Genomic DNA, 24,368 nt, shown 5'->3' with positions numbered 1-24,368 from the left:
TGTCAGCAGATGCAACACAATCGCTCACAACAAATCTCTAATATGTAACATTTAACACTAAACAAATAAATAGTCTTCCATTTATACAAAGTCCCATATTAAGATAAATCCATCCTAAAGTGGAACATAAAAACAAAACAAGCTGTAGCATGAAGTCTCACAGGCCCACATTGATGATATGTAATCTCCTGGCAGGGAAATGAAGAATGTTTTCAATCTGAAAACACAATGTAAATCAAAAACTAAACTGACTTTATTTATTTGCATCTAAATGATAAGTCAATGTGCTTATGAAACACATCTGGGTGGAGGGATCAGATTAAGGATGAGCATTTGAGGTTTTATTCATTTTTAGTCTTTGTAGGCTATAGCTCTCTCAAGAGTGGAGTTACAGGACAAGAGTGGATTTCTGAAGCAATGAACCAAGAGCTCCTTCAGAAAGCAGCCGCATATTTGAATTAAACTTAAATTGCCCATAATGGTTGGAAAAAAAATTTTTTTTTTTTCAGCAGACACTTGACAGACCGGTGTTGTTGTGGGTGTTGGCGAATCGATACTGTTCTAGTGTACAGGCGGCTTCAACACACACACACACACACACACACACAGCGGTGACAGCGCACTTAACTCTGCTGTCAGTGGATGGTTTAGGACACGGCTTCTTCACTCATTCCAGTCTTTTTCCAACTGGAATATACTACAACTGAAAACAGACACTAAATATAACAACAGAAAGAATCATGGAACCGGATGGAAATGTCAGCAGACTAGGTAAATTTTGCATTGATAGTTATTCCGTGCGTGAAGTGAAACATTTTGATTTGAAGTGTCAACGGGTTATTCATAATGTCTATACATGAACCCCATAATGTGAATATTTGAATGCTACAATAGACTTTAAAGCGATATTCTTGAAACAGATGGTAAAATATTTTACCTATTTTACCTTGTTGTTGTTGTTTTTTTTTTAGTCACGCGACGTGTAAAGACCATCTTGCTGGTTGCAAACCCAGAACTGCTATTAAATGCCGAGGTGCCATATTTAGTGTCATCACAGAACATTTTCCATCACTTCAGGACAGGAGTTTGCTTGTCTTACATGCGAGAACTTTAATATAGAGAGTAAAACAGATGCATGGTAATACCATAAATAAAACAATAAAACCATGTCATTTGTGAGCATTGCTTTCTACAAACAAATACACACTATCTGAGTTAACGTAGTTTATATATTGTATTGTATTATTATATATAACTTATTCTTTTCGTGGATCTTTATTTCTGCACCAACCCACGTTCAGCATGACGAATGCGATTCAACCAGAAGAAGGCGCCCTATGCCAAATAACGTAACGAGTTAATTCATCAGTGACTCGTATCTTCGATTCGGTTCCCTAAAAGATTCATTTAGATTCGCTCACTGATTTGTTCAGATTACATCTCCTTAGATTTGATAGAGATTTATGTTTGATGTGACGTTAATAAAGCTATAAGAATACAGAAATAATTAAAATGGATAATTCACCACCGTTTTCTCTTTGTTAAAGAATATTAGTTTAGTTGGTCAGCAGATCTCCAGTTCATTCAGTTTGTCTCAATAAGTAGGCTACCGCTATGAGTCTTGATCTGTTTTTATAAATTCTATGTGTTTTTATAAATTCTATGGTCTCGACTTGTTCAGTAAAGGGGGCGGTTCGTTCAGGAGGTCCAGCCAATGAACTGACCCATCACAACCCGCACAGGATTGCTATTGGTTTGCGTTTTGGTCAACAGTCCTGAGCTTTAAAGGGGAGAAACTTCATCGAACTCAGGAGTCAAATCAGACCGATTCCTCCGTTTAAAAGATTCGTTTAAGTAAAGATTCTTCTATAAGCGAGATGACAAAATCTATTTTACACGGAAACTTCTGTCAGGAGGACGTAAATGGTTTTATATCTAAGTAGGCTGAGAAAACGGTACCAACCGGCAAAAATATTACAGGCTATAGTTATTATGGCACAATATATGTAAATACCACAGTGCAATTCATAACACGCCAGACTTATAGATGCGCAAACCTGAGATATAGACAAAGTGAATCGTAAAAACACAATAGAGTGATTTTTTTTTGTTGCTGGTTTCGAACCCGCCCACAGATTTGCAAACGTCATGGTTTTTCTCGCCTCATGTCATTTTTCTAGACAAACAGTCGATTACAGTCGATCCCTTTGAGGAATGTCTTGTGTGCGTAAGCTTCGCAAAAGGACGAAATCCCAGGAGTTAGTTTACCAAGAGCAGTGCAAGATCGTGGCACAAGAGAATGCCAAACGCATAGGTGGGTCTTACTTTTTTTTTTTTTTTTTCGGGCGATCGTGCATTAAATAGCCTACCCCCTCCGTGGACTTAACTGCCCTCGATTTGTTTATCTTTCTATGGCTGTAGTTCCAGAAAGCTTCCAACAAATTGCAGTTATACTTTTTTATCATTTATTTATTTTTACTAATTTGGCTATTGCAAAACCATCTCATCTAAACTGTAACTTATGTAACTTATAAACTGTAAAAGTGAAAGAAGAGCTCGCTCGCACTGTAAATGTTGTAAACTGTAAACATTTAAGTGACTTTGCAAGGTAAATAAAACAACATTAACCGTTCATACAGACTTTGAAATAACATTAAGTTTCTTTTATGGAGTGATTAAATACTGTAAATTTGTCAACCAATCTCTGCTACATCTTGCTACATCAAGTCAGTGCGTAGTTCAGTGGCCAATCAGGCTTTTTGTTTGCAGTAAGAATCTGCACTCTACATACTGTATAAAGGATTCAAAATATTAAGAACATTTACAAAATACCATCATGAAATGCAATGTATGTTAAAATGCACAGGATTCAGTAAGGCTGGGGTTCGAAAGCTTTTACAAGCATCATGTACAATTTCATAATAGTTTTTCATAACTTTTTTAATGTTTGTGATTTCCCTGTTCAGATTTTTGTTGTTTTGCTGTAAGGCATTAAATGGCGTTCAAGCCAAATACAGCAGAGAATATTTGTTTTGTTAATGTTTTTTTGTTGTTGTTTTACTGAAAAAAAAGTAGAGTACAGAAGTTTTCCAAAGAAAGAATGAATGGTTTAATCTGTTGACTTATCATATTTTAATCGCTGGCTACCTTCCAGTGATGAAGAATCAAGGTTAGCCGGTTATAAAGAAATACTTTTTATTCACATTTCTGAAGAAATGTCCTGAAGAAAATATTGGCACCCAGTGCTTCATAGATGGAAATTCCTGTTAAATGGAAAAACTCTCGAGGAATATAGCATCAAAGCACAAGAAGCATTACTTGTTTTCCCACTTTGTTGCAGCATCCTGAAACTGAATGGATTTTAATGCTTCAGCTGCTATGTTTACATACATGTTAGCAATTAAACTGAAGAGCTTTTATGCAAATGTTAATTAAATTGAGGTTGATCCAAAGGAAAATTGAAACGTGATCTTAAGCAGTCTGTTGATAATACCAAATATAAACAGTTGAACCTCACTTCACTGTAAGGTTCAAAAAATACAGAACACACGTGTAATAAAGTTGTGTAGAGATGTGTAGTTACTGAAAGACAAATGGTCTTAAAATGGCTAAATGATGATGGCTAACATGTTTACATAAGATTATTATGGACCAGCAAAGTGGAGGGGGCTTCAAAATGAAAAAAAGCATGATAGATGTAAGGTAAAAAAAAAAAAAGGTTCATTCAACTTGTGTGCTATATTACAAGTCTTTTGAAGTCACGATAGCTTTGTCTAAGTATCAGACATAGAGACGTTTGTATTTGCTTGCTTTGAATCAGCTGTGGTCACCATTCACCTTTATTATACAGGAAAGAGCAGCATTCAAATGCTTTTTGTGTTCAATTGACTTTTATTTAGGTTTCAATGAAAGTTAGCAAGATAGAAAAAGACTCTTTTAGCCTTTTTTTTAGTTACACATATGCTGAGTTGCATAACATCTGTAGTCAGCTGTGTTTGACATGACTCACAAACTTCTAAATGTGCTGATTTTGAAGCAAAATACTGCACTTGTGAAGAAATGTAGATACAGTATAGAAAATAATCACCCCTTTTAAAATAATCACATTTTTTTGCTTTGCAGTCTGAAATTAAGATGGATACAGTTTCAGTGCAACTTATAACATCCAAGTGAAAGATATAACACCAACATATCAGGAAAAAAAACAATAATAAAAACAAAAATACAGAATGAGACTGAGTTGGAAAAAGGATCACCCCCTCCAAAAAATGACTTGTAAACTCAATCAGGTGTAGCTAATCACCCTCTCAGTGGCACACAAACCATTTGACTCTCAATTGTGTTCAGTTGTGGTCTTTTTGATCAGCTCAGCATGAAAAGAGCTTTCCTGGAGCATCTCGGTCCTTGGTAGTGCAACCGAAGCAAACAATGACAACTGAGCTTTGCCAAAGTACACTTTGAAGATTCTGAGGCAGATGAGACTAAAATGGAATTATTTGGCCGCAACACCAAATGATATGTCTGACCGAAATCAAATACAGCTCATCATCCAAATATCATCCTTCCTCCAGTAAAGCATGGATGTGCTCAGATCCTGTTATGGAGTGTTTCTCTGCAGCAGGAACTGGAGCACTTGTCAGGATAGAAGGAAAAATGGATGGGACAAAATCCCATCAAATTCTTGAGAAAAATCTCAAAAGGTTTACCTTATAACATGACAATGGATATTTCACTATAGTATACTCACTATTTTACTAATGCCCAGTTTGTTTTTGGAGAGCCTTTAAATGTTTGTATAACTTTTTCCCCGTTTTCTGCCTTTAAACTGCTATTGATGTGAATGCTTGTGAATAGCTTTCTCCATTTTATATATCTGTCTTTGGCTTTTAGTCCAGCAATTGCACAATTTAAATCCACTTTGCAAATTATACTTGGCCCTGTTTCTATAATTTCTTTTAAGCTCACAGAAATGATAAGTCAGGAGAGTATTTGATCTTTGACATTTGCATTCTGAATACCTGGAGTATGATTTGAATGAGATAAAAAGCCTAATGCTCACATTTTCCTAAAAGTTAAATACCTCACCCTTTTCAAAAATGCTAGAACATCTAGTAACAGTTATCCAAATAAAGTAAACACAGGCAACCATCTCAGCACAGTAAATGTGTTTAGGCTCATTTCAAAGGCCTTTCTGAAACATCTCAACCTTTTCATCATTTCTCCGTCTTCTGCTTGAGAGCAACCAGAGCCTCATAAACACCCTCTGTGGCAAAAGCTCGTGAAAAAAATGTCTGCAATTTTATGGTTGTGCCCACACCCTTGGGTCAGAGATATTCATAATTCAGTTGCTGGGCAAATAAAGCCCACCATGACAGAGTTCAAGCGGGTTGCACATTTATCATTATCACCACTATGGTAGCTGGAGGACAACAGGTTTGCGTCTCATGCTGAAGGCATTAACCGTTATCATTATCGTTCCAAATTCAGCCACTCCTGAAAAGAAAGTGAAAGAATTCTATGGAAAGACTGATCTTTTATTGCAACATTGTCATGAAATGAGTACAAGCACCACCCATACACAAACACATTTTTCCATATTGCAGTAAAATTGTGGTTATCTTTGTCTTGCTTTATAGATGCAATAGTCCTTGCATGATTGTTTGAAGTCCAATCCTGAAAAATGTAACTTGGATCATAAGGCTGTTTGGAAAGTGATCTCAGTATTTTCAATATATTATCATACAGTATGTGTATATGTGTGTGTGTATATATATATATATATTTTTTTTTTTTTTCTTCTTCTTTTTTTAGGATTCTTTGTATATCTTCTTTGGATATTTGTACACATATTATTTTTTTTATTATTAAAAAGTAGCAGAAAAATGCAAAATCAGTACAAACGATTTTAAAGCCATAACTCATAACACAAGAATATATTGTATTACATTTTTTTTTTTTTTTACTATGTTCCCAACACGTGAAGCACACAAACTGCATATCTTTATATATTCACACAAGAATCTCTGTGAGCAATGCAAAGGACGTTATTGCTTATCTTTACTCTATCAGCATTGTGGTTTTGTGGTTTTAGCAAGAAAAAATAACCACAATATGCAATATGGAAAATATGCTGTGTGGGTGGATTTGTGTAGTCAATAGTGTTATATTTAAGACAATGAGTACATTTTATGATACTTTAATAAAAAGAGTAAAAAATCAAGTGCAATACTGTAAAACTGAATATAACAAGGCATATTGATATACTTTATGCTGAAAATGTTAAAGATTGATACTAGTTAATGAAAGGGCAAAATTCTAAGAATTTACCAACAAAACTAAGCAAAAGGCAACCTTTATCATACTTATAGCTCACCCGGCGGGTTTTGACTTAGAACAAAAGTCAAAATATGTAAGATCATTTCTGCTTTTGTCTGGAGAGGGGTGTGTCAGGGGATTAGCATTACTAAAACCATGGATATAATCTTTGAACTATACGTGACTCAGCGCTGACCCCAGAAATGTTTGACTTTGTCTCTATATTTGGACCTTCGAAGACATACGTTCTTATAAACTATGATGCTTTGACAGTTGACCTTTGTGAAATCCATTCACACTGATGAATGAACTTGTCATTTTCTTGACCTTTAGGTCTGGGGGGAGACCCGGACCTGCAGTTTTTGCTGAAAGGTGGAGACCTACTAAAGGTGAAGTCCAGGTCATGGAGGAAAACCCGCTTCTTTCGCCTGAACGATGACTGCAAGACCATGTGGCAACAGACCAGCAAGGCTTTTAAGAGTGACTCCGGCTGTAAGTGTCTCTGCTGTCCCTTTCTTCATTTCAACACTCATTTCATAAAGAATCAAGAGTTTACTTGAGATAATAGATCTCAGTATTCTTAGTAAAACACTGTAAATACAACTAAGCTGCCAATGCAATTTTGATCAATAAAACACATGAATGTCCAGGTTTCCAAAACGATATATCAGCCATAAATATACTAAAGATACTTTTATTCCTAAACACACATACAACTTAAGTAAAATTTGTCATGAAGAACCCAGCAACTTTTTTGTGCCTATATAAAAAATATATAAAACACTACCATTCAAAAGTTTGGTATCTGTAAGATTTAATTTAATTTAATTTAATCGCCTTCTGTGTGAAAGCAAACACGTCCAAGGATTGATTCTGGCATTGGCATTGGGACCTAGTAACATTGCAGGGTTCAATCCCGGGATGAGCGCTGTGTGAACAAAAGCCAGATCTAATGCCGTGTCGTAGTGAGGATGCATGTTATCGCGCCAGAAAGATCAATGTTGGCGTCGAAAACACATGTGTAACTGTAATGAAGCAGAGATCAGTTACTTCCTCACTTCCCCACGCCGAGATCGTTCGCCAGCTTCAGTGAAAGTATAACGTGCCTAACGCTTTCGACTCGTACATTAAACGTCACGCCCTGATGTCACGTGTCGGTACGGGATCTTTAAGGGTTGTGTGTGAAAGCATGCACATATCCCGGGTAATCACTGGCAGTGTGAAAGTGCAAAATCTAGTGACCCGGGAACAATTGCCGGAACACCTTACCTGTGTATTTGCCGGAATCGCAGTGTGTAAGGGGCTTTAGCTTCTGACCTGTTCCTCCTGGCCAAAGGCCTCAGATCAGGCCTCTTATCACCTGTCTGCCAGACCCTGGCTGCCTCCTCTTTGTCCTGCATATGTGTGATTAAGGAAACCGGGAGCAAACAAAATAAAAGGATTCTAGTGAAAACACCCGATATCAGCAGGGAAACCCCTTGGTCCTGTTCGCATGATATTCTCACCTATTGGTTGGCTGTTTTTGTCAAGTGTTTTTACTCTCATTGGCCAGGGATGATGATTAGATGGATTTCATACGTAGCCCTTTCGGCCTCTTTTCACATTCTCAAAACAACCTCATAAATGATGGAAAATGTTTTAAACATCTCAAACCATGTAAAAATCCTAATTGACTTAATGTAAGTATTGAAATGTTAAAGGATGATTCAGAGACTTTATATATCTATAAAATGTTGTATAGTTAATGGTTTTAAAGCGAGAAGACAAGGGGATCATGTTTTTACACACAGGAAGTGAGTCTTTTATAATCTTATAGTGATGGTGCCAAGTTTATCTAAAGTTGAATCCACTTGGAGGGGTGGGAAACAAACTGAGGAAATGTGACAGATTGTTTTTTATCAAACACTAAGTGCTAAGGCAGTAAAACTATACATTAATTAGATTAGATTAGATTCAACTTTCATTATGTCATTATGCGGAGTACAAGTACAGTGCTAATGTAATGCAGTTAGCATCTAAGCAGAAGTGCAAGAATAGTGTTTTATATCAAGATAAGTGCAGAGTAAGTGAAGCTATGATATACAGTATGTACAGTGGAGTACAATATTAAACAGAGCATGAATAGAATATAATAGGAGTGCATTGTAGGGTTATATGTATATTATGAACAGAAATGGGACAATGGCCGTGTTTAAAACACAAACATCAACCGCTATTATCTATTCAACAATGAACAGATTTTGCCCATTTAGGGTGTTTGTCATGAGTTTATTATTCCCGCCTCCAACAAAACTCTATGAAAGGTCACATGATCAACACTTCACACTGTGTCAGACTAGAAAGAGCCCAGATATGTGTTACTGGGGTTCACTAGCACATCACAGTTGCTATTATTATTTAACACCAAGTATTCAACTTTACTGCTTACAAGAGTTCTTCCATGACATGAATTATACGTCAAATTATGCGGCTTGGAGGATTGTTCTTTTCCTCTCTGTGTGCAAGAACCGAGAAAGAGCACCTCATAGGAAGTGGTTTAAAAACCAGACCTATTTTTACATTTTAAAGGTGAACATCAGTTCATTAAATCAAAAGAAAAAAAAAGTGTTGGTGCAATCATTAACCAAAATGTCACTGTTTTCATCTGTAAATAGTATTTCAGTTACAGTATTTTATACAATACATTAAATGGAACAATAACAATCTGAGAAATTCAGAAAACAGAGGTCAGAATTTGGCAAAGCGCAATGTTTCCGTTCTGCCAGCTTGTTTGAGGGGAATCTGAAGGATGCTAGATTTGCCTTTGACACTGTTTTCTTTCACCAGTTCACTTGAAATTGGGTGTTATCCATATAGTTCTCCTATAAGCATGTGCCACAAATGATCTCCAGCTTTCCTTTTTTTGGCACTTTCCACACATACTGTACAAATTAAGGGTGTGAAGCTCTTCCTTTTCATCAAATGGTCATTGAAAGTCCTTAACCTCATGAATCTTAGGAAGTTCAGTGATGTAATATGTGACTCTGCATCACAAAACCAGTCTTAAGTCGCTGAGGTATATTTTTAGCAATAGCCAAAAAAAACCTTTTTTTGGGTCAAAATGATACATTTTCCTTTAATGCCGAAAATCCTTAGGATATCAAGTAAAGATCATGTTCCATAAACATATTTCTTTTGTTCACGCTTACATATAATTAGCTGAGGTATGGTATGTGTATTTGGCGTGCTGTCTGGGGAAGGGCTCCGAGCTCGGGAATGGCCCGAACCTAGAGTACCCCCCTTCCCCGTCTATTATAAAGTGAACTTGAAGTGAGGAGATGGGGTGGAGGAGGGATGCTGATACACCATCAATGTATAGAGGTTAGTCAGCGATATTTATACTATGGGATTGATTACTTGATTATGGTCCACCTGTGTTGATTAGGCTAAGTATCTGACGCGCTCCTCCCGAATCTTATTAATAAATTACTGTGGCGAGTGGGGCGGGGCCGAGAGGCGTGGGAACGAGGAGTGAGGCCAGGTGTAGTGATTGGAGATGAGCTACACCTGAGCCCCACCGCTAGTATCGAGTCCCACGTAGGAGATGGAAGGATATAAAACTGGAGTGACGACCGTGAAGGACGAGAGAGGACCAGGCCTGGGATATTATTTTATGTGTTTGCTTTTTATTTGTGCGCGTCAGTCGCCGTGAGGGGCTGACGCGCTGTTTTGTATTTATTTTGGATATTAAAATGAGTTTTGATTGTGCGCCGGTTCCCGCCTCCTTCTTCCCGATGAATATGGAGATTTGTTTGTTACAGTGGTGCCGAAACCCGGGAGAAGGAGGGACGCGCTGCTGAAGATCCCTCGCCGCTGTGGTGAATCCGCGGTGCCCTCGAGCTGGCGAGGTGTGTGCCGCCATGGACGCTCGAGGCGGTGGGCTGGAGCGAGTTGCCGGGGACGGGCGAGCTCGCTGCCGACCGCCCACGACAAGGAGGGGCGGCTGCCGTCCGTGAGGGAGCGGAGGAGTCTGCGCCGTTCGCCAGGGGGCCGGAGCCTGCCGCCTCCGTGACGGAATCCGGAGGGGCAGGGAACGGGGGACTCCTGCCGCTGCCCAAAATCGGAGGAGCCGTCGCCGTCCACCGGGCGGCGGAGGAGTGTCGTGCCGTCCGCCGAGGGCCGTCCAGTGCCACCGCCGGGCACCGCGGAGGAGATCACCCAGCCGGTGGAGGGCCGAGCAGCAGTGCGTCTGGGAACCGGATTTTTTTTTTTTTTTCCTCTCTCCCCTCTCTCGTCCCTGTCGCTCCTCCTTCCATCTCCTTTTCTCTCGCCTCGTCTGTCCTACCTCCAGGTTCCCGCAGGTCCCCGTGAGCGGTCTCCCCCGGAGGGAAGGGGGGGGGGGGAGTAGAGCGCAGTCTCGGGAGTACCCCCCGGCCTGCGAGGGGCGATGGGGGTATGTGGCGAGTGGGGCGGGGCCGAGAGGCGTGGGAACGAGGAGTGAGGCCAGGTGTAGTGATTGGAGATGAGCTACACCTGAGCCCCACCGCTAGTATCGAGTCCCACGTAGGAGATGGAAGGATATAAAACTGGAGCGACGACCGTGAAGGACGAGAGAGGACCAGGCCTGGGACATTATTTTAATGTGTGTGCTTTTTATTTATGCGCACCAGTCGTCCGTGAGGGGCTGGTGCGCCGTTTTGTATTTATTTTGGATATTAAAATGAGTTTTGATTGTGCGCCGGTTCCCGCCTCCTTCTTCCCGATGAATATGGAGATTTGTTTGTTACAATTACATTTTGTGAATTTCCTACTGTAAATACATCAAAACGTAATGTTTGATTAGTAATATGCATTGCTAAGAATTCATTTGGACAAATTTAAAGGCGATTTTCTCAATATTTAGATTTTCTACACCCTCAGATTCAAGTTTTTCAAATAGTTGTATCTCGGCCAAATATTGTCCGATCCTAATAAACCTTACATCAGTTGATGTATAAATCTCAGACTGGTTTTGGGGTCCACTGTTATATATATGAGCTTTGCTTGTGTGATTTTTCTCATTTTCTATAATGTTTTTTTTTTTCAATAAATATTTTAATTACATTCACAACTTGTATTAATAACACTAAGAATTAAAAATAGGTTTTACTACAATGAACTGAATACAATTTAACATCAAAAGTATGATTTGAACAATACAGTCCAGAACAGAGAATAGAGCTCAGTTTGTCCTGTTTAGAGTTGTATTTATTTAACACTGTGATTAAAGGGCAGAGGGCACAGGGCACAGGAGGAGACTGATTGTAATGCACAGCTGTGTTTGCCAAGCACATTCAGTAATCCTCAAGTAAGGTGACATCACTGAGGTTATCACTGTCTGGCGTGATGCTTGCGTTGAGCTGGATTTCACACAGCAGTGTTTTGCCAAGATTCTGTGATTGAGAAATCAAGATTATTCAAGTGGCTCTCATGTTAATGTTGAAGTTGAATCGTTCAAGGATGTTGATTTGAAATTGGATTAGGCGTGACAGGATTTTACCGAATTAAAATTAATTTAACACAGCTGCAAAACTGTACCGTGAAATATTGGGGTTAAAGCTTTACATGAATAAATTTCATGGTTCTTCCATTACAAAGCCATAAAATTAATTACATCAATAAAACATAATGAAAATTCTATAAATTAAATACATATTTTTTTAAAAGAGGTATTTCAAAAATTTATTATTTAATATACTCTGAAAATATGTTGTCTGTATGGGTAATTCAACTGAAATGATTACAAATTGTACAGCAGTTATACATAGTTTCATTCCATTCTATTTCATTAAAATTAAATTTAAAATGACAGTTCTGTTTGTTCAACTTAAATTGCACTTTGCTGTGTCCTTTTCTGGTTTGGCAGGTTTTTCGATGTCAAAATATACTTCATGTACAGACCTGCATATCAAATGATTTTTCTAAGCCAATAGAAAAAAATGTGTCTCTTTGACTTCAGGCTGTTGTTTCACTGTAAATCACTGTTTTGAGTCCAGATGTTTCTCTCATCAATCTGCCAACAGATTTCTTGGGAAAGGCAGTTTTACTCACAAAAGGTTCAAAATGTTATTTGTGCAGTCAGTTAAAACTCTAAAATGAGTAATAATTAAAAAATCTTTTACCTTCTTTTCACAGTCAGTCTTGAGGACGTGGAATTTGTGCGGTATGGCCGTCTGACTGAAGGGCTGCAGAAGTACGCTGACCTCTCAATGGAGGACCGCTGCTTCTCCATCATCTTCAGAGGCCGACGGAAGAACGTGGATTTGATCGCCTCATCCAAAGAGGAGGCCATGCGGTGGGTCAGTAGTCTGGAGAAGGTCATAGCTGTCATGGACAACCTCAACCGACAGCAGAACTCTGAACAGTATCCTTCTGAAGTCCATTCCCCAATGCCTGCTCTCTGAAAACATTTCTCAGCACTGGGGAACACTGATTTAAACATATTTAGGTTATTACACTTAATACCTGTGCTTAATATAGGGTTAAGTTTAAGAATAGGCTTTGGTTTAAACTTGGTTGTCTATAGTTATGCATAATTTACTGTTGTTCTTATAGTAAGTACATGTAAAATAAAGTGTTACTTGTATTTATTAAAAAAATTGCACTTAAAGTTCTGTGTGTAAAAAGTCTAATAAGTATTTATATGAAATATGAGTTATAAGTTCTTGCTTAAAATATGAAATATATAATATTCCGTCCTTACATCAGATAAAAAGCTGGATCTATAGTTGCATGCGCAAGGCAGACAAGAACGCAGACAACAAAATGACCTTGAAGGAGCTGAAGCATTTCCTACGTCAGATCAATATTCAGGTGGACGACAGATACGCTGAGATGCTCTTCAAGGTGAGCTGCAAATCTTTTACTTTTATGAGTAGCTTACTCAATTTTTTGTTTTTTGTTTTTAAATCACTGCTGTTCAGGATTATGTTTGAGTCAACAAGTTATCTACACAAAACCAAGTAAAAAAACATGTTTAAATTGCTTTTGAGCGCACTGGCAGCTATTCATATGAGTATAGAGTCTCTTGCTGATGGTCCTGTTTTTTTGCCATTTAATTTTGCAGAAATGTGACACATCAATGTCAAACACTCTAGAGGGATCTGAGATCAAACTCTTCTATGATTTACTGACTTACCGTGAGGAAATTGATGTGATCTATGCCAAGTATGCTCATACTAATGGACAGATCAGCTCCAGCGACCTGTTGAACTTCCTCCAATATGAGCAGAGGGAGCCAGTGTCTTTGGAGTATGTGCAGAAGCTTATTGAGAAATATGAGGTGGATGAAACAGGTAAGCACACTTAAATTACAAGAAGAACACATCAGATAACTGTTACATTTTATAGATATTAATAGCTGCATTGAAAGGATACATTAAATTGATAGTAAAGACATTTATTTTATTTTTTTTCAACTTTCGCTTTATCAAAGTATCACGTTTTCCACAAAAATATTGAGCAGAATGACCATTTTAAACATTGATAAGAAATAGTTATTGAGCAGCAAATTGGCATATATCAGAATGATTTCTGAAGGGTCATGTGACACTTGAGTAAAGATGCTGGAAATTCTGCTTTGTCTTCACAGGAATGAATGTACATTTTAAAATGTAGTCAAATAAAAAATTGCTAGAATATTTTACATATATTTATTAGTGCTGTCAAACGATTAATTGCAATCAATCACATCCAACATAAACGTTTTTGTTTACATAATATATGAGTGTGTACTGTGTTTATTTATTATTTACGGTATATATAAATACGCACACATACAGTATATATTTAGAAAATATTTACATTTATATGCATTTATATATTTATAATATTATATTTTATATTATAGATACATTTATTTGATATATAAACATAGCATATTTTTTCTTAAATACATACATGCGTGTGTTTGTATTTATAGCTACATAATGAATATACACAGTAGACACTCATATATTATGTAAACAAATATTTTATTTTGGATCACGATTAATCATTTGACAGCACTAATATTTAAATAACAAACTATTAATACACAATCATCAAACAAAGTACCCAGTCAAAATAGCAGATGTATCATGTAACAAAATATTAGTAATATGCATTTTTACAATACATTTTAATATAATACAGTGTTTTCACATTTACCCAGCCAAACAGAACAAGTGCATGAGCAAAGATGGTTTCCAGATGTACCTGAACAATGAGGAATGCTTTATCTTTAACCCCGCCCACAAAGGCATATACCAAGACATGCACCAACCACTCAATCATTACTTCATTTCCTCTTCCCACAACACCTATCTGATGGAGGACCAGCTGAAGGGGCCTAGCAGCACAGAAGCCTATATCAAGTACGAACATGTCTGCTTACACTGGAAGTCTCAGCAGCAATGCATTAGCACGTTAAGCATTCATCCATGAGAAATATGAGAGAGTGGTTGTTGTCTTTTAGAGCTCTGACGAAGGGCTGCCGCTGTGTGGAGCTGGATTGCTGGGATGGTGCAAACGGAGAGCCGGTCATTTACCACGGCCATACGCTCACATCCAAAGTGCTCTTCAAAGATGTCATCAAGGCCATCAAAGAATATGCTTTCAAAGTGAGTGAAGGGACACCAGTTGACCTTACAAATCCTTACAGTTAACTAATAATGCACACTGCATTTCAAAGTGTGAGTTTTCTGTCTATGTCCATCAAACAAATGGATGTTGCGAATCAGCTCAGTTGATGACGATGGTACCCAAAGTTTTGGAACAAATTACTTACAAGCGTAGTACAAGTACAAGCTTCTGTATCAGGTTTTTATGTAGAAAATAGGAGCAGACAGTGGGAAATCTACTCAAGTGTCAAGAAGTCAAAGGATATCATAAAATTAACATTAACAAGAAAGATTAATAACGGATACTATGCAGATGCAAAAAGGAGTAAATAATGTGTTTATGTGTGTTGTTTCATGAAATAAAGGCAACTTTAGCTTTGGTATTTACCTATATTTAACTATAGCTTTTTACTGTTAAAAAAAATGCTCGTTTTCTGAAAATATGCATTTAATATCACATCATTTTTTGAACGATTCATTCAAAGCAATTTTCAAAGCAAAAATCTCTATACCCCTCTTTTTTAGTGAGCCTACTCAGCTCTGATTGGTCAGATGGCCCAGTCTGTTATGATTGGTCTACAGCGTACAGCACGTGTGGGAAACGATACGCTCATTGCCATAGTTCGATAGAAAAAAGATTGTGGTAGTACTGCTGTGAATTTTAACCACATTCTTTGTAGCCTCTTTTTCCAGAAGTGAAAATAAAACAAATGTACTTTCACAGTGTAGGACACAGCGTCTTCTCAGCATGACGTTAACCACAAGAACAAGCCATAGTAGTCTAGATGGAAATAGGGGTCCAGGCGCAGCCCCCGGCTTTTTTTTATGCCACCTGATTTTTTAAAATCCTTAAAGTGTCTATTTTCATAATCTGCCAGGTGCCAAGCTTAAATAATGTCCCAAAGGGTTATTTTTTTAACCCTTTGCTGCACCCGACCGGAACCCAAAAAAATAAAAAAAATTATAGAGAAAGTGGCATAACATTAGAAGTAAACAACATAAAGAGACAAATTAACACATTTTCCATACAATTCTGACACCAGGAATTTAATGGAATGGTTATTTTTGACATTTGGCAACATATTGACCTTATTTCTGGACAAAAATTGCAAAAAATGGCCAAAGATGTGTAGAGGATCAACTGTTTTTTAGTTTTCTCAAGCGCATAGGGTGATTTTTTTTTTTCCACAAAGGCACTTCAGCTGTGTTACAATGTTTAATTTTCCCCTTGGTAAGTATATATGAAGTATTGAGCATGAAAAAAAAAAACTTTAGCAAGTAGCTACCAACTAAGCTACCAACACTGCTAGTCAAGAATACAGATTCGATTTCTGAAAGCCTGTAATTATAGTAATAACGGTTGAAAAATCACTTTAAGTTATGATTACAAAGGTATATCTTAATTATAGTTTCAAATACTTACTGAATTTTTTCCAAAAGAGAGGGCCGTGGGAGATGGCGATCTACAGGTACCAACCGACAGCCATCAACTGCCAACTGCAAAGCCAAAAATATATATATATTTTTTTTTTTTATGTTAATTTGCTTTGTTTTGTTTACTTCAAAACTAAAACTATTTGAAATATCTTCAGGTTCAGGATAGGTGAAGTAAAAGGTTAAAATAAATCCCATTTCAGGCTGCTAAGTATAATAAAAACGCTGTCGAATTAACAAGTTTTGCTCTTTTTGACCACAGACGGTCAAGATGCCTTGAATGCATCTTCCAAACAGAAAAATGTATTAGCAGATGCCGATATTTGAAAAATGCCAAATAGCAGCCTATATATCGGCCTTGAAGATGTATAGGTCGACCACTAATATTGTGATCACTGATATTAGCAGCTTAATGGATTAGGAAAACCTTATGTGTTTTATTTTATTTTTTTGCTACACTAGACCTCACAGTATCCAGTGATCCTGTCTTTGGAGAACCATTGCTCCATAGAGCAGCAGAAGATCATGGCCCGTCACTTAACCTCCATCCTGGGCAGCGCTCTGCTCACTCAACCCCTGGGGGATCAAATGCCCAACACTTTCCCAGCACCTGAGGTTAGACTGCTTAAAATAACACATGCATGTTTCCCGCACTACTGATCTGTAAAAAATGATTTTTCAAAGTTATAAATTTAAGTTTATTAGAGTATGTATTTTTAGTTTCAAGATTTCAAGATTCAAGTCAGTGGGTTTCTTGTATTATGGTAAAGAAATTAAGTGTACAGTACAACTTTTCATTCATTAGCCGATTCTACATACATAACAGAGACAGGTCTCTAAAGCTAAACCAGCTACATGACCTTTTTTCACCACAACCCACTTTCCTCAATGACTTCCTCGGAATCCCTGCAATTTTCCTGTTTACTTCTATATCAATGAATTCAAAGCTGTAGACTGAGGAAGTGATTATCAGTAGAGCTACAATTAAATGGAGACAGATTGTGTTTTCTTTTATCATAACCATTTACAATTTCCTGATGGTTCACCAAAACACCATGCTTTTGAGCTGCAGTCTGAAAGTCAAATGACAAGACAGTACAAGTTCAGACAGGCAGGATTTGAAGTGCTTATTTTGGTTGTGAGTCCCGGGCCGGCAGGAATTGTGGGTGGTGGGAGTGCATGTACAGTTCTCTCTCCACCTTCAATACCACGACTTAGGTGCCCTTGAGCAAGGCATCGAACCCCCAACTGCTCCCCGGGCGCCGCAACATAAATGGCTGCCCACTGCTCCGGGTGTGTGCTCACAGTTTGTGTGTGTTCACTGCTCTGTGTGTGTGCATTTCGGATGGGTTAAATGCAGAGCACAAATTCTGAGTATGGGTCACCATACTTGGCTGAATGTCACGTCACTTCACTTTTTAGAATAAAATCTATTTTAACATTTAATTGTTTCCTGGGATGGCAAAGCATGAATTTCCAGCAGCCATTTTTCTGGTCTTCAGTGTCACACGATTCTTCAGAAATCATTCCAAAATGCTGATTTGGAAACATTTCTTCTTATTAGCAGTGTAGAAACAGTGTCATCTGTTTATGTTTGTAGGAGCTCAAGGGACGTTTCCTGATAAAGGGCAAGCGTTTGAACAAATTAGATGCTGTATTCAACAACAACAACACCACCGAGGATGTGGACAGTGTGTCAGAGGAAGATGAAGCTGCTGAGGTCAAAGAGGCTGAACAGAAACCCAAAGCAAAGGTGGGTAAAAACCCTATTACTGTTCAGTGACCAACAACCAAACATCAGCTTTACCTTGTATTACCAATGATCAGTACAGTGGAAAACTTTGTATGAATGTAATGTCTGTCAAGTGCTTCAAAATTAACACTTAACAAACATTACATTCCATATGTCAGTAAAAACTGGCGACCCCCCCCCCCCCCCCCCCAAAAAAAAAGAAGAAAATCAGTAGACTATTCATTTGTTCAACATAAAATATGTTGCAAGTTGAATTAATCAACAGTAAATTTTCCGATCCTGCAAGTTTATTTTCAGACCACTGCATTTTCTCATGAATAACTTTCAGAAATATTCCACAAAGCACACTTACTAGGTTCCATGGAGTATATTTGCACACACAAAGCTGCGGTAGATAAAGTCAAGTTCAAATCGGCACACTCAGCTGTCACAGATATTCCCACACAAACCCGATTCAAATCATGAGACGGACTGGAGATTTGTTTTCCGCTTATTTGGCATCCCTTTGTCACTGCTTGTGTGAAGTCAATTTATGTTTTTGCCCAACTGTAATCAAAATGTATTTTTGATTATTCTGTAGAGTTCCAAAAAGATCAAGCTGGCTAAGGAGCTGTCAGACCTTGTCATCTACTGTAAAAGTGTCCATTTCAGCACCTTCGAGCATTCAAGAGACAACCACAGTTTCTATGAAATGGCCTCCTTCAAGGAGAGCAAAGCAATGAACCTGGCAGAAAACTCAGGTAAACTAGGGTGTCGCTAACTTCTGGGTTTGCCTACAAAAATACTTAATCACTGCAGTGCTCTATAGGGCCTTAACAAGAAAATTTAACTCCACTTTGCTTAAAATATGTGATGTTGCCAGATATACTCTAATATCAACTCTCTGCTGATATCTTAAAGCTACAGCATTTATTCATCACAACATGGATAAGCTGAGCAGAATCTACCCAGCCGGCTCCAGAACCGATTCATCCAACTACAATCCAGTGCCACTGTGGAACGCTGGCTGCCAAATAGGTGCAAAGCCCCTACGATATGACATATTATGAGTCTGATGCAGTTCAGAAAGCCTGTTTATAATCCCATGATTCCAAACACAACTTAATCTGTTTTTATCTCTCGAATTACCACAGTGGCTCTAAACTTCCAGACTCCCTGTAAGGAGATGGATCTGAATCAGGCTCGCTTTCTACCTAATGGCAAGTCTGGCTACATACTGAAACCAGAGTTTCAGAGGGACCCAGCCTCACAGTTTAACCCCAAAAACCTCAGTGTAGGCCCCTCGCTTCAGAAAAAGACCTTACATCTCATGGTGAGATTCTTATTAAAAATAATCATTTATATTTATCCCTAAAAGCTAAAATCCAATAGTGCTAGAAGTGTATTTAGGCATCACAACAATGTAATATTCATTAGGGTAAATAAATATTAATTTTGAGGTTCGATGAAGACTTTTAACAGTTAAATTATTATGGCACTGATATATCACAGACTTATCTAAACCAATGGAAACAAATCAACCGATACCTGTTTATGTCTGTTCAGATCATCTCAGCCCAGCAGCTGCCTAAGATCAATAAGGACAAGCAGACGTCCATCGTGGACCCTCTGGTCAGGGTGGAGATCTACGGTGTGCCCGCCGACAATGACATTAAACAGACACATTACATTGAAAACAATGGCAAGTGTCAACGGTGCATTTACAGTACACTTACAGGTTGAACAAATGCTTTTTCCCTAAGTGTAGGTTACTTAGTTGTTTTTTGGTTACAGGTTTCAATCCTACGTGGAACACAAACTTCCAGTTCACTGTTAATGTGCCGGAACTGGCTTTGGTGCGGTTTGTGGTAGAGGACCATGATACTGCTTCCCATAATGACCTGGTTGGCCTGTACACCCTGCCCTTCACCAGCATGCAGAACGGTGAGCTGGTGAAAAGAAGTCTGAAATTAATTCCTGGTGTGCAGTTATTATGAATTCGCTCAATGTAAGTCTATCTTTTGTCTTCAGGATACCGCCATGTGCCTCTGCTCACAAAAAGAGGAAGCCTCATCGCTTCAGCGGGACTGTTTGTACACATCATGATTCTTGATAGTGAATAGACTCCAACATTCCCCTCAGTCACTTTAATGTCAAAGCGTGGAGATCACTGAACAGCACCATCAACTTAGCTGTCCTCTGCAAACACATAAGATTTGGACCTTTCCGATGTGCCTTCTGATTTACTGGTGGTACAGAGGCATACCTTAATATGCTTTTTGGAATTAGTATGCGTGGTTTAGTAAAAAAAGAAAGAAATATAAATACATAAGAAAAAGATGATATCAAATCAAATAGTGTTCAGAATTCAACATTAAAGTCCTTTCATAGCATGCAAACTGAAAAAAAAAATCTATATTGTTTAAATAATAAAATATCAAATTCATAAATTTATTTAAATATATTTTATTCAAAGTTAATTGAAATTAGATTTTTTTTTTGGCTTTTGGCTACCAATAAGAGGAGTACTTCCTAGTGCTGTGAAATCGATTAATCGCGATTAACCATATCGAAAATAAAAGTTTGTGTTTATCATTGTTGGGGGTAATGCATTACAAGTAATAGGAGTTACATAATCAGATTACTTTACTGTTATCAAAATAACTGGTAAAGTAATGCATTACTTTTACTTTTTAAATGAAATTTTCAAATAAGTAACCCCGATTACTTTCTTTTCCCATTTATTCATTGACAGCTCACCTGTCCCCGTTTCGAGAGACATTAGGGGTGAAATGCCGAGGCACTTCCTTTAGCCTGAGTCTTATTCATTTCACTTTTGGTGTGAAAGGGGCTTTACAGTTGTCAGAATATAACTTTCGGGATTTCAGTTATTAATAAACAAATAAGCAAGCCTAGCCCAGGTGACAAAAAGTAATGCAAAAGTAACATAACGCCATAAAGTGTAATTAAGTAACGCAATTAGTCATTTTTTAATGAACTCAATATTGTAATGCATTACTTTTATAAAATAACTTTGCCCAACACTGGTGTTTATGTGTGTGTACTGTGCATATTTATATGTCTACACCAGTGGTTCCCAACCTTTTTCAACTCGCGGCCCACACAACCAAACACATATGTTTGCGCGGCCCACTGCAAAAAAATTAACTGACCTCGCTATTGTTGGGTTAATAAGAAGCTAGATTGTTAATTGTCTTTATTGAATGAACTGGTAATGAACAGAAAAAAACAACTGCTGTTGTTCTGTAGCATATGCAGCAAAAATATCTAATATAAATTGGCAGTTTATTCTTAAACCAATCAGTGAGCTTCAATAGTGGAAGCATAGTTACAGTTTAATATTTATTTTTTGTTAATTATATTTTTGAAATGATGTTATTATGTTATGACTTAGACATTTTTATAGAAGAGTCTTCTACAAGATACAAGACATTTTTCACATACCATATGAACAATATTATTATTTATTTTAATAGTAATTGGCGGCCCACAGGTGGAAAACCACTGCTCTACATAAATACACACACATACATTTATATATTTAAGAAACATTTACATGTATATGTGTGTATTTACACGATTACACGATAAATTGATTTGACAGCACTAGTTCTTTCAGATCCATTTAACAGTTTGTACCATATTGATGTCCAAAACACTGTTTTCTATTTTAATATTACAAAAATTTATATTTAAAAATATACTACACTGATCCCTTTTTACGTAGAGTATTTAAACAGTGTTTGTATATAATCTCTAATGGTGTGGTTTTTGTCCAAACATTCCCATTAAGTCTTCATCGTTGTCTTAATTATTTCTTGGTTAAACAGATTTCATCTTAACAATACCATCTCCTTTGTTCAGTGTTGCGTGAGATGTGTTGAACTGTAGGAATATTGTTCAATATTTGTTAGTCTCCATTTTTACAATGACTCAAGTTGACTTGTTCTTTATATGAACTCAGGATACAAATGATGGACAATTTACCCCATATGACCAATATTTTTTGACAAACATGTTCAGGTATCTGAACTCTAGGCGTGTGTTGAATTATCTTGTCAGAGCAGCAGAAGTCTTGCACTACAAATGTGTATAACGTAAAATAATGGAAAAAGTGATACATTTACAAACAGAAGCTGTGCTCTATATATTTAAAGTTCTTGTTTTGTATTCATTGTTCTTGGGTAAAGGTATTGCTGCTTTTATCTGCTCTTTTTCTAGAATTTTTTCTATTTTTATGTTGTTCTTAACTTATCTAATGTGCCTTAAAGGAACATTGTTACACAGGCTGTTACTGTCTACTCCAGCAATATGAAGCCATAACAACATCTGTTTCTGACGTCCTCCTGACAGAAAAGAACTGCTATAGTGATTACTGTACATGCATTAAAACTGAATTAAACATCTCAGAAACATTTCTTGGCTTACATTGTCTTTTATTAGGACTAAAAAGCATGTAGACATGTTCTATGTGACTGATATAATCATTTTGATGGTATATTTTGATGTTCTATGTAAGATATTTACAAAGCATTTGTATTACGTCATATTAGCTTTTTGATAATTAAACAACTCTATAACATCGCATAGGTGACTACCTTCTAACCCAAAAGACACATAATAATCAGGTCTGAAGATTAGACTATATCTCATTATAACAAAATCAACTCAAAACAGTCCTGCTTTCTTCTTAAGGTCGTTCTGACGCCATTTAGGCAGCCGCTGGAAGTTTTCACGGGTGCAGCCGAAGAGATTCTCAAATTCTGCATCACTCAGATATTCCTGAAATAAAGATAGTGTAGGAAAAAAATTACAATGATTAAAATTATATATTATATATTGAGCTCTGATTTGGTCAAACCAACTGAAAACTATGGAAGACTTTTTCAACATTATTTATTTTCATAGGTAAATGCAACTTTTTATCTCACAATTCTGACTTTTCTATAAACTCAAAACTGGGAGAAAAAAAGTTTTAAAGATTTATGAGATCAAAAAAAAAAAAAAAAAAGTTTATATCTCTCACTTCAGAGAGAACAATCAGATTTGTAAGTATAAAATCAGACCTGTGAGTCACAATTACCTTTTAAATTTTTTATCCCATTGCAGAAAGAGGCTTCCACACTAAAGGTCTCAGTACCCACCTCTCGTTTTCCAGGGTCCACTCCTTGAGGCAGCTGATTAGGTGATTTCAGCAGCTGCTCAGAATGTAGCATCCCAGAAGGCTTTGCTCTGCTGAGAGACTGATCTACATATGTACTGGAGTTGGAGGAGGACATCCTCTGACTATGGGACTTTATATTTCCTGGGCCTCCAGGAGCGCTGTAGCTCGCTCCACTTCCTCCTGTCTTCTTATTCAGGTTTGTGTTGTTGAGATTCTACAGGAAATGAGGTAGACATGTTTAGATCTGCACACAGGTGTGTGATTCATATTGATATCTTAAAGTAATTAGATAATTTAATCAAATAAGATCAAATAATTTAAGTGCATCAGGACAAGCATTTGATCAGTATGGTGAAAGCTTTTTTTACCACAGTGATTTGCGAAATATCACCCATCTTGCTTTTCATCTCCTCGTATGAAAGGCCTCCCTAGAATATAGAGTGAAACTGAAAAAGTGTCTCTCGTGTAACGTTAAGTATTATGTAGTGTGATGGAGCACAAAAAATATTGAAAAAGTCAACATGAAACAACACTCCTAACCAGCTTTATATTTGAAAATTAAATGCAAAAAAAGTAGGAGGGACCTAATTCGTTAGAAATGACTGGTCTCAATATGAGAGGTTGAAAGTGAAATCAGTTTACATTTGTTTAACCTCAGTTTGTGTGTGTGTGTGTGTGTGTGTGTGTGTGTGTGTGTGTGTGTGTGTGTGTGTGTGTGTGTGGCAAAAAATAAAGGTATTGCAAGATGAAAAGTCGGAATTCAAAGGAAAAAGCCAGAACTGAGATAAACTCACGATTGTAAGATATAAACTCGTAATTATGAGGTACTCCAGAATTCTGATTTCATATCTTCATATCAAAACTATATAAATTCAGAATTTAAGAAAAAAGGTCTGAAATCTAGGATAAAGCTTGCAATGATATATATATATATATATATATATATATATATTTACAGTATTTATATTATTATTATATTATTGAGAAGGAATTGGCTAATTTAAACTTCGGATAATATGAATGAATAGCCACATGTGACCAAAAGTTGTTTCAGAGGCAGATTACATTTTCATCAAATATTTTT

The 24,368-nt window shown here is 37.2% G+C and overlaps 2 protein-coding genes across 5 annotated transcripts in view; one reads left to right on the top strand and one right to left on the bottom strand.

Annotated features, from left to right (window-relative positions):
- Positions 1 to 620: 620 nt before the first annotated feature.
- Positions 621 to 22,535, top strand: LOC127946325 (1-phosphatidylinositol 4,5-bisphosphate phosphodiesterase delta-1-like). Of its 2 annotated transcripts, none has more exons than XM_052542824.1 (15): positions 621 to 771; positions 6,649 to 6,807; positions 12,469 to 12,697; positions 13,050 to 13,179; positions 13,400 to 13,628; positions 14,486 to 14,687; positions 14,789 to 14,933; positions 16,830 to 16,982; positions 17,968 to 18,120; positions 18,701 to 18,860; positions 19,021 to 19,137; positions 19,254 to 19,432; positions 19,666 to 19,801; positions 19,894 to 20,043; positions 20,131 to 22,535. In XM_052542824.1, the coding sequence occupies exons 1-15, from the start codon at positions 741 to 743 to the stop codon at positions 20,220 to 20,222; spliced, it is 2,265 nt and encodes a 754-aa protein (XP_052398784.1). In that variant the 5' UTR covers positions 621 to 740; the 3' UTR covers positions 20,223 to 22,535. The 2 variants fall into 2 exon arrangements, with proteins under 2 accessions (XP_052398784.1, XP_052398783.1); XM_052542823.1 differs by lacking the exon at positions 621 to 771 and adding an exon at positions 2,141 to 2,314.
- The window catches only part of LOC127946324 (advillin-like), a 12,380-nt gene continuing 10,547 nt past the window's right edge, over positions 22,536 to 24,368 (bottom strand). For 2 of the 3 annotated variants that reach the window (XM_052542819.1, XM_052542818.1), the window contains 3 exons: positions 23,653 to 23,712; positions 23,265 to 23,498; positions 22,536 to 22,902 (listed from right to left, as the gene is read on the bottom strand). In XM_052542819.1, the coding sequence (XP_052398779.1) occupies positions 22,789 to 22,902; positions 23,265 to 23,498; positions 23,653 to 23,712 (408 nt within the window). In that variant the 3' untranslated portion in view covers positions 22,536 to 22,788. The remainder of the gene's footprint in view (positions 22,903 to 23,264; positions 23,499 to 23,652; positions 23,713 to 24,368) is intronic. The other variant, XM_052542822.1, reaches the window with a different exon arrangement.

The sequence above is a fragment of the Carassius gibelio genome, chromosome A24 (genome assembly GCF_023724105.1).
Source record: "Carassius gibelio isolate Cgi1373 ecotype wild population from Czech Republic chromosome A24, carGib1.2-hapl.c, whole genome shotgun sequence".
Taxonomy (NCBI): domain Eukaryota; kingdom Metazoa; phylum Chordata; class Actinopteri; order Cypriniformes; family Cyprinidae; genus Carassius; species Carassius gibelio.
Note: the sequence above shows the minus strand (reverse complement) of the source record. Positions and strands in the feature narration are given on the sequence as shown.

Bases quoted from the DNA above. Each gene is read 5' to 3' on its own strand.
- LOC127946325 (XM_052542823.1), top strand. From the start codon at position 2,215: ATGTCTTGTGTGCGTAAGCTTCGCAAAAGGACGAAATCCCAGGAGTTA. The intron at 13,629-14,485 runs GTAAGCACACTT...ACATTTACCCAG, and splicing joins ATATGAGGTGGATGAAACAG to CCAAACAGAACAAGTGCATG. The intron at 14,934-16,829 runs GTGAGTGAAGGG...TTGCTACACTAG, and splicing joins TCAAAGAATATGCTTTCAAA to ACCTCACAGTATCCAGTGAT.